A 15,522-nucleotide genomic window follows, 5' to 3' on the forward strand; every position below is an offset into this window, starting at 1 on the left:
CGTTAGGTAGCCCTTTGTACCAACTCTGAGCCATGCCGTGGAGGGTCGTTGGGAAGACTCGACACCACACCTCATCGGGTTGCTCCCATACCGACATGTACGACTCGAAAGCCTCAGCATGGTCGGTTGGGTCGCTATCCCCTTTGTATGATAGGGGCGGCAGCTTCAGCTTGGTCGGCACCGGGACTTCGAGGACATAGGCACTGATGGGCTGTCTGACCACGTGTCGAATGACACGCGGCGATCGGCTCCTTGCAACCTTAGTCCGGCTTCTCTCCCCGTGGCGGGAAGGGCTTCTTGTTGTCCGACTTTGGAGAGTCGGACTTCTTTCTTCATTTCTTCGGGGGTGGCCTCGATGTTGCCGCGGCGACGGTGTCCTCCCGCGAGTGGGAGAAGGACTTTGGTCTGCCACTGGCACCATGGGCTCCGCCGGTATCCTTGTATGCCCAGCACCTTGTAATAGTCCGGTCAAGTTGTTCGGAGTCACTTTGTAGGCCCTGGTCACCTGTGGAGGCGCTGCCGTCACCGTCGTCGTGACAGGGGTGACCGGCGTACCACCCATCAGGTCCAGGAATAGCTTCAATTTGGCCGCGTCGACCACATGTCCCATGACGGTGACTTGGCCGGTCGGCAGCGGTGTTTCTGGCTCTCTTGGCATCCCGTACTTCATCGGCTCAATCACTCGGCCGATGGGGTACTGCCCAATCTCAGAATTAGGGAACGTGTCATCCTGGTAGTATGCATCTTCGTCACTCACAATTACTTCTTGTTGTTTTGACATCCTCTTAGCTCTTTTAATGGTTTTTGGTTGTTTGCTTTTTTTTTTTAAGGTAGGTGACCAGCTTTTAGTATGGTTCCCCACAGACGGCGCCAATTGTTCCGGGTGTAATTCTGGAGCAGGATTTGTGACCACTTGAACTTGTTGAATGATGTCTTTGCTTGTCTCTTCCTTTCGCTCTTTCCTGTTTAAGATGAACAAACTGAGGGCTCGTCTTGGTACCGAGCGTACTCACTCCGACGCTCAAGTCAGTAAACTTAAAGAGATTAAGTTGTGTGTTACTTGGCAAAGTATATTGTAGAGAGATAAGGGAGTTTATACCAGATTAATAGTGAATTTTAGGATGAATTGTGGATCGTTTTCTCAATGAGGATTGAGGAGTATTTATAGACTTTCACCTTTTGTCATGTAGTGGCCAAGTGGCCAAGTGGCTAGCAGGTGGAAAGACTGTTCTACCCTCGGCCGAGGGACCCATGGCAGGCCGGCTGGCCTGGTTGACTCCATGCCGAGGGGACTTGGATGTGAGTACGCGGATGTGCCTCTCGGTCGGTTAATTGCCGGGACCGAGACCCAAGTGACAGGCCGGCAGACCGTGCCGGACTAGGGCTGTTAAATACGTTGACTTGCTGTGGATATCTTTGACCTTGCTCAATATGTTGACTCGGTCAGCGGGTGCAGAATATGCCCCATCAGGTAATATATGATAATGAGTTTAAAAGAATAGATTTTAAAAAAGATACTCATCTTGTTTTGGAAAATCTTCTAAAAATCTTTCAAATATGGAAATTATGCTGATTATACGGATATCGAATACTTAATTTGCAAATGACACGTGGCAGAAGCCATCTGCCGATGACACGTGGCAGATGGTTTCTGCTTTAATATAATATATGATGATATGATATGATATGCTGTGGGACGCTAAAAGAATGTGTGAAATTTAAATTTGATGTCATATTTGTAACGAATACAAAGTTTGCGACAAAATATTCGCCCTAAATTTTTTGCTACTAAAAATCCATTGCAATTTGGTCACAAAAAAGACGTGTCATACGAATTCTGTCATAGAAACTTAGTACTCCCTCCATAACACACCAATGGTAACATTGACTTTTTTATAGTTGTTGAGACACGTTTTGCAACGTGAATATATTTAGTTATACATTATTAAAAATTATAAAAAATTAATATTCTTATAGCATTCATGACGATAAATCAAACAAGATCTCACATGACTATATTTTATCTTATAGATTAAGAATAACATCGAAGATTCCCTACGACCATGAATAGTATCAAGATTCTCAATGTTACCATTGGTATGGTATGGAGGGAGTATGTCACAAAAATTAAACTTGTAACGGTTTTCAGCCCCACAATCATGTTTCTTTTTTTTAAAATGTTTGACGAGTGTTAATGTTTGGCAAAGGATGCAGAGATGCCAAACGGATAAGTCGACATACTCACCAAATTAAATAGCCCTAACTGTGCGTGGCGGGGATGATAAATGTTAAAATTCATAAATTTCTTAAGATCAGTAATTGTTAGACTATTTTTTTTCTCGAGTCAATATAGTTGCTTAATTGATTATATGAGTATGTTTGAATGTCAAAACATTATAAGACAAATAAAAAGATGAAATTGCAATCATGAAAATGCCAGGTTCATATCTACTGAGCAAAAAAAGTCTAGAATCAAAATATCGTAACCTCTTTATTTGTATTTTCTTTCAAATAACATAAAATTGAACACTTGATTTAATTAAAATGCATACAGTCTCTCAGTTACACTACGCATTAATGATAGGTGCATCACTTTTGTCTTCTGATTTTGGAGCTTTAACTGGCTTGACATCTTCATTTATTAGCTCAACCTTCTTCTCGGGCTCAGCAGTGACAACATCCTCGACTGAAGCAACCTCGGTCGTTGGTTGAACTTCGACCTTAGTCTCAGCCACAACCTCAACCTTCTCCTCGGCCTTGGCTTCAATCTTTTCCTCGGCTTTTTCTTCAACCTTCTCCTCAACCTTGGCCTCAGCTACCCCTGCCGCTTCCTCAGTATTATTTAATTTTACTGTTTCCCCTACTGGCTCAGAAAGGTCCACCAAAGGCTCTTCTATCTTTGTCTCTTCACCTCCATTGTTTTCCTGTATGATCAGTAAAGATTAAACAATATCTATTGTAATTGATTTTGCCAAAACTAATCACTTTTTATACTAGCAGTGCTAAATTCATTTGTCTATTTTTATTTAAAACTCGCCTGAAAATTCTCAAATATACAAATTACTTAGATAGAGAGAGTATGATTTTGATATAACATATACCTGTGAAGTGGGCTCGGACTCGACCTTCTCAACAGCGGGAGCCTGGACAGGAGCAGGCTCGTTGATGTCCAAGTCCTTAGGTCTGCTAGCACACCCACCCATGATCGTCGATGATATTATTGTAGATCGGACGATAGGGCAAGTATAGGAGGTGAGAGGCACAAGAGAACAAAATGCAGGATTATTTATTTCTATGTCTGTAACTATTTTATTCAAGAAGTTGAGGCTGAATTGAAAAGAAGAAGGTGACATCTCTTTTATATGATCAAAAACTCTAATATTAGACACCCTTAACTATTTATTCATTTCTAAACTTAGGAGAGATAGTTTATTCCTCTCCCTATTACTAAGACATTTCATCATGTGATCAGTGGTTGAAATTTGTGTAACCGTCCATATTATAGCAAATAGTCTATTTTAAGGAGGGAAATGTTGAGGTTGAAATTGACGAGGCATTGTTAGGCAAGTGTACAAAGTAGTTTTTGAAAAAAACTCCTCAATTTTATTTATATCATCCCATTTAGCTAGGATATTAAATTAAAGAATATCATAAAATAACATTATTACCTTTGACTAAAAAAATTAAATTTAATATAATCATAACGCAATGTTTGTTAGGAAAAAATTTGTAAGTTACACACTACATTGGTGTGCCATAATACTTATATCTTAATCGAACCTTCAAAATTACAGAATTGGTTTGAAATAAATCTAACTGAACTAAACTTGGAGAAAATAAAAAATTTAATAATAATAATAATAATAATAATGAAATTAATAAATAATAATAATAATAATAATAATAATAATAATAATAATACCGAGTAATAATAATACTCCATATATAATAATAATAATAATATAATAATAATAATAATAATAATAATAATAAATATTATTATTATTATTAACAGTATTAGTAATAATGTAATTATATTATACCCGAAAAGTAACTTAAATTTTTAATTTCTAATTCATTCATAATTTATCATTTTAATAATTTACCTAACATAATTACGTTTAATTATCCCCTATGAAAATGATCTTATAGTATAATTGCTTTTATCTTTATGTACCAATGTAAAGCAAACTCCACCAAGCCCCAACAGTAGACCAGTCAAAAGATGATCTGACCCAAAAAATCGACCGAAAGCCATCCGAAAAAGGTTGAACGCGAAAACAACCCGACCTGATAAAGGCCCTATACATTGAAGGTCAAGACCCGACCCGTTAATGGGAAAATTTATTAAAATTTAGTATTTAAAGCAAATTATACCAATATAAAATGATAAAATAATCTAACATTCAAAATTTTAAATAAAGTATGCTTATATATGCTTTAAAGCATAGTTTTAACAGATGATTAATCAATCAAATGATTATCAGATGCATATATAATCACTATTTGTTACGCAACGTGTAACAACTGATCAGTTCAACATTGTATAAAGTTGAGATATTAAATACATTAGACAAAAACTGTTTATTTTTACTAATATCATGTATCAAACTAGATAATTATTAAAAATTAACGATAGCTATGTCGTTATAACTAAAATTAAAGAAAATGAACATCTTTAATAAGGCATTAATTTAACCCGTTTTTAATCCTAATTCGAGACGAAACCCGTGTAAACCTTACCCGTACAAACCTGTTGTAATACCCGCCCCGTTAGGGACCCGTTGTGTAACACCCCCGTACATCAGGGTGCCTTACCATGGACCACACCAGTGTATGAAGGTGTTACCACCTCGGTTGCCCGAGGTAGTAGATCAAATAAACAATGAAAGATCATTTATTAAAATAGTTTAAGTCTTTACAACACAAAACAGCGTAGCAAGATACAACGTGATAACTATGATAACTACTAGGCATATGTGGCAAGGACATCTACTTCGGTAGCGTGGTGACTCGATTCCCTTCCAAGCTCGCAAGCAACAAGACCAACTGTACCTGCTAAACCAACTGCTCACCATCCCCGAATGGATCACCACAGTTTTGAAAATACAACTCGGGGTCAGTTTACTGTAAAACAAAACAAGACAAGTACAATAAGGCAAACTGTTGATCATCACACCTCAAACTTTCGATCTCACATAATAACTGACTACACACTAAAGTGTGTAGCCCTGCCAGATTACCCATCGCAACAGGTAATCCACACCGCCAGTGGGGGACCGCAGCCAATCCCCACCTAATCCCCGCTCATCAACGAGCGATAACCCTGTTCATTAATGTGCACATCCCCTCTTGTGGCGGGTTCCACAGAGGGCGAAACTAGAGCGTGAAGCCACTCCCGCAAGTGACTCCATTCAGCCGAGGACGCGCCTCGCGAACATCATCAACAACCATCACATCACCAACATCAACTCCAACACACCAACAACGATCAGCAAATAAACAATTGTACAACAATACAAACATATACTTTTAATGATTAAACAGTAAACCGAGTAGGGAAACCCTACCTTATCGCTAATGCATGAAAATGCATCCAACAACTAGCCAAGCAAGACTACGAGACGAATCCTATGAAGGAAAAGTAGATCTATATACTTACATATTCATATATGTTATGATTTAATTTGTCATAAAATTAACTAATGATCTTATGCATGCAAACATTTAAACAAAATAAAGAAGAAACTTGTTCTTACTTGGAAATTTGGTTAATATGGGCACAAGAGAGATCACCTTTCTCTCTTGTTCTTGAGCTTTCCCTTTTGGATGAACAAAGACCCAAGTGTAGGATCTCTCCCAAGGATTTATACCCAAAGCTTACTCTTAATTAAAATTAATATTATAGTTACTAGTACAATATTAATCTTGTAGAAAAATGACCCAAAAATATTATAAAACACTTAATATTTTCGGTTTTGGGAGAGAAGAAGAATAGAGCTTTTTGTCTCTCTAGAATTCTTATTTTTGGATGAGTAAAGAATGAATTGCACTAACTACATTTTTAGTGTATTATTAGGTAAATAAGATGAAAAACCATAATGGTTTTTCCATCTCAAAAACCGGGTGGAAGGGGGGGATTTTGGGGAGCCAATGCATGCTTGTGTTGTTCTTTACAATAAGCATTAGGTTGCAAGGCTAGTCTATAATGCAAATGATTGTGTTTTCCACTAATTTAAACAACACAATATTTTGCCTAATCCCCTCTTAATTTCGGTACACTCATAAAATGGAACCCATTTTATTTTTGTCAAATTTGTCAATATGTCACATGTCATATGTAACATAAATTTGTTATGTATTTTTAACATATTAAAACTCAACGTATTAATAAAAATACGTCATATACAAAAATTGACTTAGTAATTCATAATTACTTGTACCAAAATATTTCTCCAATTATAAATCACAATAAATTGTATTTATAGTAATTCATTCAAATTTAATTGTTTCTTTAAACAATAATTTCATCCGAGTAATGATACAATTCAATTACTCGGACCGTATCTTATTTAATCAAATTTCAATGAGATACGTAAATTTTACTTCCAAAATCGTCCGTCAATTTTCAAGTAATTTAATTAACTCGTAACGTTATACGATTAATTAAATGATCAATTAAGAGTGTTGCCCTATAGGTATGACCTAGGGGTCAATCGATCACCACCGTCGCACGACAGTAATGTCAAACTCTAGTCACCAATCATTACCGATATATGTTGACCGAGTTGTGATAAAAAATACTTCCCAATTGTATTCTTTATAATGAGATTTAAACATGTGATCATCATGATCAACAGTCGTGATCGCATTATTGTCGGAGGACACATATTCCAACAATCTCCCACTTGTCCTCGACAAGTGTGCGTCACCAATTCTCTTGTCCTATTACTATCTCCCACTCAATGCAAGGTGTCTTTCAGGTCGTACTTGCAAGTGATCATATCGAGAGTGGTTTCCTCGATCTGGAGAATAACTGATTGACCGGATTTATCCACCATGGATACAATCCGAGCGTGGCCACGCATTTCCAGTTCATTACTCCTCGAGTGGCCCTGAGATATTGTTATAACCCTGACTAGGGATGAAAAATTCCTATCGCACTCATTCCCTTCGACTAGCCACAACCATCATAACCCAAAATATGCCCATTTGACCCCATTTACGAAGGTCGTAGTAACACAAATCAAAGTTAATCTGAAACTGTGCCATCTTAGGCGAATAGTCTTTTGTCAAAAGAATCGACTCATTTGAATACTATAGCAGCTCTCGCCACGACCAGGCTATATAAATTTGCCAGAACTCTATAAGCGGTCATTAGGCCCGACAAAATGTTCCTAACTTGATGCCTATGTGATCGACTAGTCATCTCACATGACTCTATGGCACTTGAACTTGCCATCAATCGCATCACACTCTAGTCACTTCGAGACGTCACCTCATGTAAGTAACTATGGGCAAATACAATGTTAATCCATGTTCACTTTAACGGGGTTCAATTGTCTCCACAACCCGTTTGGATATAACAATGTACAAGGTGAGTTAATAATAACTCAAACGACAAATGTCGACATCACACTCGGGTAGTCAATACCATATTACAACCTTGTGATGTATATCGTAAGTGTAAACACTTATTGATTGCAATAGAAGTTTATCATGCCATGTGTCCATGTGTTCAAACTTCTTATAATCGCATTTTCCTTTACATTCACGTTCTTTCTCATAGCATGAATCTTACCAAGTACACATCAAGGTTCCCGACCTCGGTTTTGGTTCTTTATCTTGAAAGAACTTCCTTATCGATTATCACATAACGAACGAATTTGTGGTGAATGATATAACTTGTACTGATCAAGTACTCCATCCACACACAATGCACTAGGTATATGTTTTGTAGAGTCTTACAACAATTTGTCAAGACGATTGGTCTAGCACTTCTCACAAGTTCTAGCATATTAGGAAGGATTAGTTTTGAATAACTTCTTATTCAACTAAGTATCTTTCCAATAACCTCTTATTTTTCCTTTTGATTTGAAAAGTTTAGGATTTTCATAAATCTTTACGTGTGTTCGAATTTTCTATAATATGTGCAACCTCTTAACACATAATAGAGTATTCTGTCAAACACCGAAATCGCTCATCCGATTCTACTTGAGAATTCATGACGTTTCTATTATGGCTTACCAATCAATCATCATGCTCTTATGCATATGATTCATAATTGGACATGTACATGATTATTCTAATGGCGGAAACATTAGTTACTTTTAATCATGTCATCAACTATATTTAGGTTCAAGGAACGACCATGACTGCTAATGGCAATTCCATTTCATTTAGATGAATAACCTATGTTTCTGTTGATTCGATGTGTATCTCCCAATACTTATCCAATATCCCTTGATGTAATTGGATTCATCATAGTCCATTTTCATCCAGAATTGAAAACTCAAAACTTCCTCTATGAAGGAAGGTATTAGCTCGTCATTCTTTAATGAGTGGTGAGTTGTAAACTTTCAAAGGATGATAGCTCCCACTAAATTCCATGTCTTCACATGATAATTTCCTAACTCCCACTCAATTCCACATATTTCGAAATTGACTTCTCAATCGAAACTTTTCAAGAATTTAAATATAAATTGCATTGCCAAGTTATTAAGATAAAACCATATATGTTCCCATCATATCCCTTCAAAATACCTATTTTGAAGTGGTCTCATCTTAACCTTATGGAAAGAGATTTTAATCTCTAACTCACACATATCATAATAATGTGTAGCAATGTCATTATTCAAATATAAATAATATCTAGAACACGTCCTTCGAAATACCCTTTCGGAAGGAGGTTTAACCATTTCTTAATGAGGTTAAGTAATGACATCTGCGTGGTTTAAAACTTTGGCTATTGAAGATATCGGTATATCAATCCTTGCAACCTCTAGTCATAAATATCGCTTATTACTAGGAAGTTACATTGATTCATTTAGGCTCTTAAGTAAATCTCAAGGTTGAAACTATTGGTCAAAATTTTCATAAACTTAGTCAAAACTCTAGTTAAGACTTTACATTAGTCATTTTGTTCCAAAACTTTCTTTTGGTCTCCTCGTGTAGTTATCTTAAGAATATGCTCTTATGATTACTTCACTTGGTCTCTTTAGTCATATAGACCTTACTTGAGACCATAGATCTCATCTATTCGATATACTATATAAATAGATATACCTTCATTCAAATCATTCTTTCTTGCGTAGATATCATCTACACAATCTTATCTTGGTGTGAGTTTGTGTCCTCATTTTTTCTCCCACTCTATCTTTAGAATAAATACACTAGAGATTCAAAGATAGCATATGAGACACAAATAATGAATTTGAAGTATAAGGAGAACTATCTCATAGGTTGACTAATATTTTTAGATTTCGTAAGTGTTCTTGGTGATTGACTTTCTTTTGATAGAGTTCATAGACTCAAAATCACTTTATAAATGATCATACAGAAGCCTTAAGCATGTGGACATATAATGAAACCCGTCATTATATTTGTCTATTAGATCACTTTAATTTATATGTTTCTAAGAACAAGCATTTAAACATGAATTTTAGAATAAAAGGATAAAATGATAAAACGGGTGACTTGGGTTGCAAACCAAGTCACCATTATCCAAAATACAACCCATTATCCAAAATACCTTTCCATGTCAAACACGGAAACTTAAGGTTCTAAAATCCATAACATGAATAAAATAAGACAATAAAAAAGCAAAGCTCCATAAAAGCTATTCCTAGCTTCTTGATGGTATCTTATGCTTGCTTTTCCTTTCCTTTGTCTTTGCTTGGTGGAGGCCCTATTTACAATAAAAAGGGAGATACATTATCACAACTTTGCATCATAATACCATAGTTGAATTAGAAACATAAAAGAAGGATAGTCATTTACCTACTGGAGTAATCTTTCCAGCCTTAATATCACCAAGGTATTTGGAACAATTTCTTTTCCAATGTCCCATACCATTACAATAATGGCATTTATCAAGAGGACCCTTCTTGATTTTTGAAGTTCAAGCTTCACAAGTCTTAGCTTTGGTGAATGTGGGAGCTTGCTTCTTACCTTTCCTCCCATTCTTCTTGAACTTCCCTTTACTCTTAGTGCTTATATTAAGCACATCCTTTGGAGGGTTCACATTTAACCCCATGTCCCTCTCGGCTTGCACAAGTAACTTGTGCAATTCTTCAAGAGACACATCCTTGTCTTGCATGTTAAAATTCACCCGGAATTGAACATACGCTTTGACTTTGGACAAGGAGTGTAGAATCCTATCTACAATGAGTTCTTTGGGGATTTCAACCTTTTGAATTTTCAAGGTCTCGACAAGCTCCATAAGTTTGAGCACATGAGGGCTAACCTTTTGGCCCTCTTTGAAGTCGAGATCAAAGAATGCCGCGGCCGCCTCATATTGGACGATCCGCGGAGTTTGTGAAAACATTGTCACAAGATTGGAGTAAATCTCATTAGCATTGCCCATTTTAAAGGCTCTCCTTTGGAGGTCCGCCTCCATCGCAAATATCAAGACATTTTTCATTGCGGCGGACTTCATTTGGTAAGCCTCATATGCTTCCCTAGTGGCGGCGGTCGACCTAGTAGTAGGTTCGGGTGGAGAGGCCTCGGTAAGGTAACGAAGCTTGTCGTCACCTTGGGCGGCTAATTTGAGTTGGGTATCCCAATCGGAGAAATTTGACCCATTCTTTTCAAGTTTACATCGATCCATGAAGGATCGGAGCCATGATGAACTAGCGAGAGGCGTTGCAATAGGGGTTGGTGTTGCCATTTGCTATGAGAAAAAAAAATGGTCTACAAAACAAAGGAGTAAAACAAATGTCGTTTTAATAATAATACTCGTAAAAATTATAATTTAAACAAGTTTTATGCATTTTTCTAGTGACCTCTACCCAACTAGATAAATGATTCCAAGACCCAAATTCATATCGACTTAGGCACGGTAGGGCCGATTCATCCTTTATCAATATAACTCGGTGGATTAACGTTTAATCGATTCTACTTTTAGAACTCTTGGTCGATAAAATTACTCTAATAATTATCTATAGCCCAAAACACATCCGACAAGGGCACGGTATGGCCGATGAAACCCTTATCGAAAAACTTTTGTTGAGTTCAATCCAAATTTCGAATAAATGTGTCCATGATCCAAATCCACATCAACTCAAGCAGAGTAGGGCCGATTCATCCCTTATCAACATGAATTCGGTGGATAGACATTTATCACCCACTTCTCCTACGTAACAAGTTTTGTACCCCGGTAGGGCCTAGTGCACTCCCTCGCGAAATAGGTTTTCATGGTTTCTACTATTTGGTAAGGCTATGTCTCAATTAATTGTTTTAGCGAGAGGTCATGTCAATTTATTATCTATCACGTTTTAAGTGAACTAAAGCGGTGAACTACGATAATTCTAATTGACACGGTCGATAAACTCGATAAAATGAGGATGCATGTTTTAGTTATGGCGATTTAGCGATGCATGTGACATAAAAATAAAATGCAAGCATAAAATAAATAAATCCTAGTATGGCCTTTCCTAAAATAGAAAAACTATTTAACTATTACATATTCGGAAACCAACTCCATTGGTCCCTTGAACTTGATTTGTGGCACGCATCTCGAGGTAACACCGTCTTTATGTATCGCCATCTTGAAGAAATCCGTCTTTGGGAACTCCGAGATAAATTAAATTACATAACAAATTACATAATTTCCTATTATACATTTGTAACTAAAATAAATAAAATAAATCTATTAAATTACAAAACGGTGATACGAGATCACAATAAAATTACAACCGAATCGATATTCCCATACATTTCGGGAAATACCAATTAAAACTAAGGCCATACTAAGTAAAATTACATAATTCAAAAATTACATAAATTAAATTATGACAATCATAAGGAAAATGCAGCATTATAATATGTATGAACATGCCCAATTTTATGCTAAATCGCCTTTAATTAGCCAATATCGCATATTACTCGGTTTTTACGGATTTGCGTGATTTCAACATTTTATAATCACAAAAATTACAAAAATTCATATTTATGCATAAGTTAATTACCCTAACCTCTTAGGACTCAAAATTTAGTCTTCACTAATAATTTGACCATAATTAACTCATATTTATAAATTTGTTCATTAATGGACTAAAAATTTCAAAAATAAGCTATAAACTTCAAATAAATCACAAAATTTCAAATAAATTCAAAATTTGAAATTTAAACTCATGAACATTCTGGAAAAATACCATGACACTCATAATGTTCAAAAACTTAGGTTAAAAATTTCGAATTTTATCCGAAAAAACAATGTTGCGGTTTATCGGTTTTTTAACAAAATAATCATAAAAACATGGAAAAATTATATTCATTAACTTTTCAATTTTAGATCTGAAAAAGATAATAAAATGCAACATATGATGTTTTTCTTTAGTCATAGAGCATGTTTTATTAATTTTTCATTAATTAAGTCACTATTCATGCCATTTTTCTTCAAAAATCCATAAATCATGCAAAAAGACTTCACTATAGCCCATTATTTTACACACATCTTTTAAAATTTCATGTGACATCATACTAAATTTCTATGACCAGATTCGAAATTTATCTCATATTAACCTATTTTTCACCTAAAACCGATTTTAATAATGAAAAATCCATTTTTAGAGCATAACATGTCCAAAAATTATGAAAATTTACAGGTTATCTCAAAATAATATATGTGACAACATATCCAAAAATCACTGGAAAATTTGAAGTATAGCTAATTTTAGACCGAAAATGACATTTTTACTCATAAAATCATATTTAAATGCCATTATTGTATAAAATGAACAATAAAAATCCGTAAATTAACCAAAAATCCTAAAAACATTTTAGGACCAGAAATTTTATCATGCATGGATTAATTTCGTGATATATCATAATAACACAAATTATACAAGTTTTATATGTTATTCTTATAACTCGGAAAAACTTTTAACCGATTTGCATGCAAACAACCATGGCTCTTGATACCGATTGAAGGAAAAGTAGATCTATATACTTACATATTCATATATGTTATGATTTAATTTGTCATAAAATTAACTAATGATCTTATGCATGCAAACATTTAAACAAAATAAAGAAGAAACTTGTTCTTACATTGGAAATTTGGTTAATATGGGCACAAGAGAGATCACCTTTCTCTCTTGTTCTTGAGCTTTCCCTTTTGGATGAACAAAGACCCAAGTGTAGGATCTCTCCCAAGGATTTATACCCAAAGCTTACTCTTAATTAAAATTAATATTATAGTTACTAGTACAATATTAATCTTGTAGAAAAATGACCCAAAAATATTATAAAACACTTAATATTTTCGGTTTTGGGAGAGAAGAAGAATAGATCTTTTTGTCTCTCTAGAATTCTTATTTTTGGATGAGTAAAGAATGAATTGCACTAACTACATTTTTAGTGTATTATTAGGTAAATAAGATGAAAAACCATAATGGTTTTTCCATCTCAAAAACCGGGTGGAAGGGGGGGGGGGGGGGATTTTGGGGAGCCAATGCATGCTTGTGTTGTTCTTTACAATAAGCATTAGGTTACAAGGCTAGTCTATAATGCAAATGATTGTGTTTTCCACTAATTTAAACAACACAATATTTTGCCTAATCCCCTCTTAATTTCGGTACACTCATAAAATGGAACCCATTTTATTTTTGTCAAATTTGTCAATATGTCACATGTCATATGTAACATAAATTTGTTATGTATTTTTAACATATTAAAACTCAACGTATTAATAAAAATACGTCATATACAAAAATTGACTTAGTAATTCATAATTACTTGTACCAAAATATTTCTCCAATTATAAATCACAATAAATTGTATTTATAGTAATTCATTCAAATTTAATTGTTTCTTTAAACAATAATTTCATCTGAGTAATGATACAATTCAATTACTCAGACCGCATCTTATTTAATCAAATTTCAATGAGATACGTAAATTTTACTTCCAAAATCGTCCGTCAATTTTCAAGTAATTTAATTAACTCGTAACGTTATACGATTAATTAAATGATCAATTAAGAGTGTTGCCCTATAGGTATGACCTAGGGGTCAATCGATCACCACCGCCGCATCGACTGACGGTAATGTCAAACTCTAGTCAGCCAATCATTACCGATATATGTTGACAAGTTGACAGTAAAAAATACTTCCCAATTGTATTCTTTATAATGAGATTTAAACATGTGATCATCATGATCAACAGTCGTGATCGCATTATTGTCGGAGGACACATATTCCAACATCCTACACATAGTAACCACGTCCTATTACAAAACTACCCCAAAGACCTACTGAAAGACAATAACGAAACGACGACTTACCTTGAGACATGGACTGAAGTCGACAACGATAACATCCTTACTCGCACATTCCGCATATAAACCAATCCCCACCCTTGGTTAGTGTCTAGGCTAGGTGGGAGTGTAAAGAGAAGTGGGTGATAGATGAGAGAGAGATATATTAGGGTTAGAGAGAAAGGGAACCGTAAAAAATGAAATTAGACTTACGAACTTGCGTTTTATAATAACGCGTCAACAGCGGTTATACTCGGTCGAGTACTCTCATACTCGTCCGAGTAAGCCCTACTCGGTCGAGTGTTAACATCACTCGGCCAAGTAGCCCCTGCTAGGTCGAGTAAACAATCACACGGCTCCCTTATCCTCTCGCCTATCCCCTCCCATGATCTTCTGTGGTCAAACGGTCGGTCAAAGGGTCCTTAAATAGGGCGGGTATTATTGTCTTCCCCCCTTAAAAGGAACTTCGTCCCCGAATTTTATCTCACACCTTCCAACGCCGCGGTAACACCTAAGACCAAACCCAACACTTCACTATGACGAATACCACCCCCAAGGTTTAAGACACATAAGATATTCTAGATAAGACTTCAACGATCGTAAGCATCGCTAAACTTTTACTGCGTACAACTACTCAGAGAATTACGTAACCGTAAGTTTGTAAGTTTGTGACAACTCATAACTCGGAAGTTAAATAAAGATGAGACATAGAAGAAAAGGTGAAGCATAGCGAAACTTTGTCAAATCCTTCGAACTTTTATCTTTCTTTTATCCTTTGTCGCGGTGTTATCTACCCCTAAAAAGGAACTTCGTCCCTGAAGTTCATTCTACCATCCACCCAGGTCAACGAAAAGCAAGATGACAGCAAGAATTACGAAATATATACTCTACTACAAAGCAAGTACGACACACCCACACATATGTAGACAATCACCTTATACATAGAAGTCAAGGAGATAAGACACACTACATACTAGAGAAATGCGAGAGGTATGAAAACGCCATTGCCGTTGACCAACTCTGCCTACCGCTAATGCCCATAA

The 15,522-nt window shown here is 35.7% G+C and overlaps 1 protein-coding gene across 1 annotated transcript; it reads right to left on the reverse strand.

The window, feature by feature from the left end:
* Window positions 1–2,467: 2,467 nt before the first annotated feature.
* Window positions 2,468–3,327, reverse strand: LOC141626328 (uncharacterized). The gene is made up of 2 exons (XM_074440200.1): window positions 3,102–3,327; window positions 2,468–2,924 (listed from the first exon to the last, which is right to left on the reverse strand). The coding sequence occupies exons 1-2, from the start codon at window positions 3,201–3,203 to the stop codon at window positions 2,568–2,570; spliced, it is 459 nt and encodes a 152-aa protein (XP_074296301.1). The 5' UTR covers window positions 3,204–3,327; the 3' UTR covers window positions 2,468–2,567.
* Between the last annotated feature and the right edge of the window lie 12,195 nt (window positions 3,328–15,522).

Source organism: Silene latifolia, chromosome Y (genome assembly GCF_048544455.1).
Source record: "Silene latifolia isolate original U9 population chromosome Y, ASM4854445v1, whole genome shotgun sequence".
In the NCBI taxonomy this organism is placed as follows: Eukaryota; Viridiplantae; Streptophyta; class Magnoliopsida; order Caryophyllales; family Caryophyllaceae; genus Silene; species Silene latifolia.

What these genes read in the sequence shown, in the direction of transcription:
- LOC141626328 (XM_074440200.1), bottom strand. Translation starts at nt 3,203, where the DNA reads ATGGGTGGGTGTGCTAGCAGACCTAAGGACTTGGACATCAACGAGCCT. An exon ending in AGTCCGAGCCCACTTCACAG is followed by an intron (nt 2,925 to 3,101) that starts GTATATGTTATA and finishes CTGATCATACAG; the next exon opens with GAAAACAATGGAGGTGAAGA.